At 41.1% G+C, this 7,751-nt stretch overlaps 1 protein-coding gene across 1 annotated transcript in view; it reads left to right on the top strand.

Moving 5' to 3' along the window:
- The window catches only part of parp4 (poly (ADP-ribose) polymerase family, member 4), a 27,463-nt gene that overhangs the window by 15,403 nt on the left and 4,309 nt on the right, over nt 1–7,751 (top strand). Inside the window, exons 15-29 of the mRNA XM_035676327.1 lie at nt 18–160; nt 275–406; nt 770–856; nt 1,888–2,052; nt 2,371–2,417; nt 2,596–2,677; nt 3,232–3,369; nt 3,454–3,643; nt 3,859–3,929; nt 4,907–5,094; nt 5,287–5,386; nt 6,327–6,497; nt 7,201–7,281; nt 7,408–7,488; nt 7,591–7,686. Of these exons, the coding sequence (XP_035532220.1) occupies nt 18–160; nt 275–406; nt 770–856; nt 1,888–2,052; nt 2,371–2,417; nt 2,596–2,677; nt 3,232–3,369; nt 3,454–3,643; nt 3,859–3,929; nt 4,907–5,094; nt 5,287–5,386; nt 6,327–6,497; nt 7,201–7,281; nt 7,408–7,488; nt 7,591–7,686 (1,772 nt within the window). The remainder of the gene's footprint in view (nt 1–17; nt 161–274; nt 407–769; nt 857–1,887; nt 2,053–2,370; nt 2,418–2,595; nt 2,678–3,231; nt 3,370–3,453; nt 3,644–3,858; nt 3,930–4,906; nt 5,095–5,286; nt 5,387–6,326; nt 6,498–7,200; nt 7,282–7,407; nt 7,489–7,590; nt 7,687–7,751) is intronic.

Raw genomic sequence — 7,751 nt, 5'->3', positions numbered from 1 at the left:
TGTGTGTGTGTGTGTAGGGCTCAGTTCGGAGGACAACGGGGTTGAAAGTATTAAAAACCCACTGGAGGATGTGACGGCTGGTCTGTTGGACAGCTCGGGTCAGCAGCTCCCTCTGCAGGCCGTCCATGTGAAGTGCAAACTGATGGATCTGCTTTCTCAGGTTCTCTTTATTTACTGATTACAGCTCGGTGATCTGCTGGTTGATTTGATTTCAGCTTCCTAAAATCCATTCAATTTCTTTTTAACAGTATGTGTCTCTCCTCTATCCTTTTAGGTCATCATTTTCCAGAAATACACCAATCTGAGCTCTGTCCCCATTGAGGCAAAGTATGTCTTCCCGTTGGATGATTCTGCAGCAGTGTGTGGATTTGAAGCTTTCATCAATGGGAAACATGTGGTGGGACAGGTAACCTGACTCTACTTTTCTTATCACAGATTTTTAGTTTTTTTCCTCTCCAGTTACTGTATGTCTTTATTATCTAATATCTTATTTCCTTACCATATTATTATATTAGTTTAATATTCTCATATCAGATGCATAGTTACCATAACAGCGGCACAGATACCATAATAAGCATTTTTTTCCTTATCTTTGTTGCTTGTACACACTGTGAGCAAATGCTTTTTTCTAACTGACTGTTCAATGAATACAATTTCAGGTCATTGTATAATGGCAGGTAGTAAACCTCACCCATGAGTACATCGCTTATGAGGAATTATTAGTAAAAACAATGTGTAACCTTGTGTTTCGTGTCTGTTTGGATGTCAGGTGAAGGAGAAAGAGAAGGCTCGCAAGGAGTACAAGCAGGCTATTGAGAGAGGCCATGGAGCCTACCTCATGGACCAGGACGCCCCCGTATGTCCACCCTCACATAACACATATCATCACGATAAGCCCGGCAATCTAAAATATTAGAGATTGACTGTCATCAGTCAATATATCAGGATATTTTCTAACTTCTTTTCACAACATCTCATGAACTTCATCAAATCATTAAATAGATACATAAAAGTACAGCGTTGCAAAGTGGGAGCTGCTGCTTCCGGAGTGTCTTTCTACATAGAAACACAGGACTGTCCTGGATAATGTCATGGAGAAGAACTCTGTCACAGGCGTCTATCACAGCGCAGTTGTAGAAGTAAATAGCAACTCTTCAACATAGCTGAAGAGCAAACACTGTCACTGTTATCACAGTTAGATACATGGTGATCCAGTGGGACATGAATTACTGGTACTGGAATAAGGGTCGTTTGCATGCTCTATAAATGTGTTATTTTTGCCTTGTGTATTTGAATATTTCTGCATAATAGGGTCCATAAACAGTGTTGAAACTGCATAAATTGGGTATTACTGGAAAGCTCAATTAAATTGTAGTAAAAGATTCTTTTATGTGAAGTGACTTCTAAGGTAATCACAGCCTCATGATACTGTACAACCACAGAGCATGAGATCGAGGGCTATGATTTCTCACCATACCTTACTCTTAAGTGGCTGCATTCTAGTACGGCCCATTACAAATGCAGAGCTGCTGCATCAATAGAAAAACTATTATTAGTGACAAAAAAAAGTCTTCAGAATCAGAAGAAAAACAGATTCCCCCTCCAAAACAAAGATCCAGTGATGCTGAATTCAGCCAAGTCAAATCAAATCAACACACTGCTCCCGTCAACAAGAACCAGAAATGTACTAATGCAGTTTTTAAACAGAAGGCTATCATGTTGATCCAATCCCCAGAAGAGCTCCAGCTCTGAGTCACGTAACATTGTCTATTGGAAAAAATGAATGGGAATTTTACTTCCGGTACCAGGGGCACCCAAGATAACTCCTCTCACTTTGCAGCTCTTATTTGTACACTGGTTGTGATGTGATTTTTGTGCTCACTGCAGGATGTGTTCACCATCAGTGTGGGCAATCTGCCTCCCGGCGCCACTGTCCTCATTAAAGTTACCTTTGTGTCTGAGTTGATCGTCAGGGATGGAAATATTCTCTTCTCCCTGCCTGGGAGTGTGGCTCCGTGGCAGGAGAGTGCAGCGCTTAACCAGACCACACAAGTAAGTAGAGACCAGACAGGAGGCCTAACTAACAATCCAACCTCAAAGTATTAAAAACAGGCAGGAAGAAGAAAATCAGAGAGCAAAATCTACTATTCTACATGCATCACAGGAGAAATAAAACGTGTGCTGGTTTGTTTTTGTTTATTTGTTGGTTTGTTTTGCTGCTTCAGGCTTGTGTCTTTTTGTTCTGGCTCGTGCAAGATTGTACAGGATTTAGAGGAAGGGCAAGGATACTGGATCTCATTGTATGTGAGGGGCTCGACATTGAAAGTAAAATTACTGTTAAGGTTTTCTTCATCTTCCGTTACTCAACAGGTCACTGTGGAGAAGGTGTGTGTGACTGATGAGGCAGAAAGCACGAGGTGAGCTTTGATAAAAAAATCTGACTCCATCTTTAGCGTAGTTCCACAAATAAGTAGTCATTGACAGTTTTGTTAATCAGTTGTCATTCATCAAGTGGAACGTTTGGATAGATAAAGTGTGTTGTCCTACTATGTGTGCAGCAGCAGGCTGTGTTCAATGTACGGTTTCTGTGCTCAGAGAGTTCACCCTGGACATGTCGATTGAGATGCCGTATGAGATCAGCAACCTGAAGTGCACCACACACAAAGTCAAGATGAAGGTAATTTGGGCGTTTTCACATTTTATTAATCATGTGTTTTATGGTTATGGTTAGTCTTTTTTTTTGTCTCTGTGTAGGAATCCTACACAAGAAAGTGTAGGCAAAATGTATGTGTAAATGTATTTTTCTGTGGACTAGATAAGCTTTAAAAATCAAGCAAAAGTCTGCCAACAAATGTCTACAAAAGTGTTTGGAGTATTGATATTGAACCTGTTTACTGTTTCATATATTTCTACTAATGGAGTTCAACTGTCTGCCTCACAACTAAGTGAAGAAATTAAATCTATAAGTGGAGAATTAGTTGTTATTATTATATTATTAGATTGAGTTATGGGATTCCATGATGCAGATTTGTCATTACTTTTGATGTTGTTTCATACTAAAAAGTTGACTCATTAAATGCCGGTTTGTTTGTCTGATTGTTTAATCCGTAAATTAAAAGTGATGATTAATTGCGAACCTTGTCCTCTTGCTCTCTTATATGATTTCATAAATACAATAGAAGTGAATTGAATTGTGTTTATCCTGTTTTCTTTTCTGCCTGTGATCCGCAGAGAACAGACTGTAAGGCAGTGGTGAGCGTGCTGCCAGGAAAGGTCATGGGTCCAGAAGGTTTCCAGCTGTCAATCACTCTGTCTGATGTCCACCTGCCCAGGATGTGGGTGGAGAAACACCCTGACAAGGACAGCCAGGTCTGTCAGTCTGTCTGTCAGCCTGTCGTCCGCACTCTCTCTCACTCTGGCTTTTGTCTAACCATCTCTCGCACTCTCTTCTAGGCCTGCATGTTGGTGTTCTATCCAGACTTTGACGCCAGCTCCAGTTCAGCATCCGACGAAGTTGTCCTGTTGCTGGACACGTCTGAGTCCATGAAGGGAGAGTCTTTGCGCATGGCCCAGAGAATCGCCCTGCAGGTCCTAAAAACCCTCGACCTCAACCTCAGACTCAATGTCATTTTCTTTGGCACAGGTCAGTCTTTGTGTATGTAGTGAGAAAAGCTCAAAAAGACAGAGACAGACATGTGAAGTCAACTCCTGTTACACGAAAGTTTCCTACAAACAAACTACATAGTTTCAACCTGTTCAATTATTATCGTCTTGCTGAATATTACAAATAAGTAACAAATGACTACAGTATGACATTTTCCTGACTTTTACTGTTTGTTTTTGCTTTGATTTTGTCAGATCACACAGAAGCTTTCCTGGCAGCACAGCCGCTTTCTGAAGCTCAACAGGCAGCCGAGAGCTTCATCAAGGTGAGTTATGATTCTTTCATTCTGTAGAACAACCTGGAACTTGTTGTTGAAGAAAATTTGTTCTGTAAATGCTTTGTTTTCTGTGATTATTTACATTTATTAATATGAATAATCCATAGACTTTAGATAAAAATGAAAGTAGTCTCTGTGACGTCATGCATAGGTTTCTGAAGAGCCATTGTGAAGCTCAGTGTGGTCAGCTCTGGTCATCGGCTCTGGTCATTGCCATCTTGTCAGTTCAAATATGTGGCGTGTGGGTGGAGCTGAGGCGGGCTGAAGGACGCCTGGTTACTGAAACCAGCCACCTGTAACAGCACCCACCTGTCACTCAAAGTGCCCATGCCCTTAATTATTTAAGCTTTATTATAATTAAATGGGTGAGTTTCAATTGTTAAACCCTGTATAGTTGTTGTGAATGAGGTATTTAGATAAAGAGATCAAAAGGGTTTTTGGTATCAGGGTGTAAACATCCTTATTTCTGCTGTCAAGTTGGGCATTTTAATATGGGGCCTTATGGAGATTGTCTTCCCTCAAGTGGCCGTTTGCGGTGCAACCACAGAGGTTGCCACTTGGTCTAACCAAATACTAAAGTTCAATATCTTAATGAAGTGTCAGACCGTGGATGATATACTGTAATTATGTGTGAAATGACTTCAACCTGAGCTTGCAGCCATGAAATCACTATATATGTGTATTAGCACATTTCATAATTATTAAATAACAAACAGGAAACAATGGTGAAAATGACTGGTCAATGTAAGATTAACTTCTTCAACATATGGAAGAATGCTAAATTAGATTTAAAAATTAAATGTTTTTTATTATTAAACATAATTTCAAAGTTAAAGTAGCTCTAAATTCACAGCACATACCAGTAGTAAATGGTTTAGTTGCTTTGTACAGGAAATAATTGTTTGGGCCCTCATTAAACTATACTCATTCGGATCCTGATTGCCTGACCCTCTCCCCCCCATCAGCGCAACCCTCCAGTAGGGGGCAGCACCGAGCTGTGGCGGCCACTGCGAGCCCTCAGCCTACTGCCTCCGTCCCGCGGAGTCAGGAACCTTCTGCTGCTGTCAGACGGCCACATCCAGAACGCAGAGCTCACCTTGCAGCTGCTCAGAGACAACACTCAGCACAGCCGCCTCTTCACCTGCGGCCTCAGGTCTGAGTGGGTTGGGGGGGTGGTGAGGATATTGACTTTTGATTTTCTCAGCTAAAGACACACTCAAAAAAAATTATGAAAAATTTTAAGAATTTCTATTTTGCATATACAGCATGTGTCCACATGCTCAGCACAGTTAGTTTTTTTCAGATTGCAGAATTATTTTGTATTTATTTTTATTTGTAATTTCAGTCCAACAGCCAATCGGCACATGCTAAGAGCCCTGGCTCAGGCAGGGGGTGGAGCCTATGAATTTTTCGACACAAAAACCAAACACAACTGGGTTGATAAGGTGAGCCTGCCTACCTTTAATTAATCATGCATTATATTGGGAGTTTATGTTTCTGCTATCGATTATTGTGTCAATTAGCAGCAATTAAACAGCTTTTAGGATTGGTGACAATTTGTCACAATTTCATTCCTTCCCTTGACAACAATGCTACCCTTGTCCACATGACCTGGCTGCCCTCGGTTACAAAAATTCTGGAGAGAATCCCCATACAACATATTAAAGCAGAATTTAGACCCAGGCCCCCTCTTAGCTCTGTTTGGTGTTACTGATAGACAGCCCTCATCTGACCTCTGCAGAGCACTGCATGGTTGCCTTTGCTTCACTCTTGGCGCAGTGTTGTTCAAATTGAAGGATGCTGCCCCGCCCACACTTAGTCAGTGTCTTTGAGACATAATGTTCTGCCTTACATTGGAGATGTCACGCTTCTTAGTCAGTGGCTCTGAGAACAGATTTTATAAGACCCGGGGAACCTTTTTGACACCCAAACGACATAGCATGACATGCATTCTAACGCCACTCGTCACACAGAAAATAACACCAGGCTTCATGGAAATAGCTTTAACTTAGCTATAACATTGTGCCTTAAGTTTATTCTAAATAACCAAATGGGTGGGCTATGGGGGATGGGGGTGTAAGGTTGTCTCACTTCATTATTGGTTTTGTTGAAAGCATCAATAAAAAGATTATGAAAAAAGAAGACCAAATACATGACGATTCATGTTTTATCTGCTTTTGTTTTTACTTATTCTTTTGTAGTCATTTTTGTCTCCATGGAAACATGTTTCTTTATGTTGCCACACTGGCTGGCAAAGTTCATCCAGGGAAATGCAAGACTTGAAACATTTCCCAAGGGAATCTTTCCAATCTCTATGTGACAAATGCACTTAAACACTGTCATATCATTCATCTGTTTCCTCTGTTTTGTCTGTTTTGGCTGCAGGTGGCGTGTCAGGTGAAGCGTATGGCGTCCCCTGGCTGCAGTTCAGTGTCAGTGAAGTGGCAGCAGTTCAACCCGACCGCCCCCCCTCCAGTGCAAGCCCCCAAGCAGCTCCATGCTCTGTTCAATGACTGTCACACCCTGGTTTACGGCTTTGTGCCACACTGCACTCAGGTACGCAGTTTATGTACATGATAGCAAACTGATTTGCACTGTTGCTTTATGTTTTTGTGAGTCTGCAGCTAATAGTTATCATTAATCTTTTGATCTTCCTCTCCATTCTTTGTCTATTTTTTTATTTAATTGTTTAGTCTATAAAATATCAGAAACTGGTGAAAATGCTCATCACAATTTCCCAGAGCTCAAGGTTACATCTTCAGATTGCTAGTTTTCTTTGACCAATAGTATATATGGATGAGCACCAATATCGCACACCAAAATATATGCACAGCCCACCAGACTCCATTGACCAAAGCACAGAGAGGCTCAGATAACAACACACACAATGGGGAGGTGTGAGCTCATTCTCTGCCCAGGACAGCATTACTCCACTATATCTTTATGATAATGATAATCTTTATTGTCCACATATGTGGACATTTGCCTTTAGCTTCACAGGTTGGTTAAAACACATCATTGTACATCACAGTTCAAACTAGAATAAATGACACGCAACACAACAGTACAGACAACAATAACGGATATGGTTCCAGTGTAAAAATGTTTGCATTTGGTACGGAACGTTTTGTAACGTAGCACAGCAAATACAAAGTAAATAGTTTGCTCTGCTGCTATATTAGTGTTCTAAAGCTTAAGATTTAAAAGTCTAAAGCAACAAATATTCTCATATTGACTCAAATGATTAAACTTTATACAGGCCACCCTCCTTGGAAACCTGTGTGGCCAGGAGCTCAAAACCATGGTGTCAACCAGTGAGCTGCAGAAGACCAGGGGCACAGTGAGAACACACACATTCACACTCACCATAAACAGCAGTACCTGCTGTATATGTTAAATGTCACAACATGAATCTGTTTGTTGACTGATGAAGAGGATCATATTGTTTACTGATGTGTGTGTTCAGTTTCTTCACAAGCTCACAGCAAGAGCCCTCATCAGGGATTACGAAGACGGAAGCCTGGACAACAGTGAAGCCGAACATGAGGTGCGTTTACGTGTGTCATTGACTGAGACCAAAAGCAACCCGCCTCAGTTTAGACATCCAGTCTGAGCTCCACACGTGTAACATGGATTTTTGCTTTTCCAGGGGAAGAAAGCAGAGTTGAAGAACTTCATCGTTGAGTTAAGCAAAGAGTTCTCCATCCTGTCTCAGTTCACCAGCTTTGTGGCCATCGAGGAAAGGGTTTGTGCAATGTTTAGCCCTTTTTTCACATTTATGTTATCTAGAGACGTTCTGATACTATTTTT

Source organism: Morone saxatilis, unplaced genomic scaffold (genome assembly GCF_004916995.1).
Source record: "Morone saxatilis isolate NCDOM2014 unplaced genomic scaffold, NCSU_SB_2.0 Contig5, whole genome shotgun sequence".
Taxonomy (NCBI): domain Eukaryota; kingdom Metazoa; phylum Chordata; class Actinopteri; family Moronidae; genus Morone; species Morone saxatilis.
This window is presented reverse-complemented; position numbering and strand designations above follow the sequence as displayed.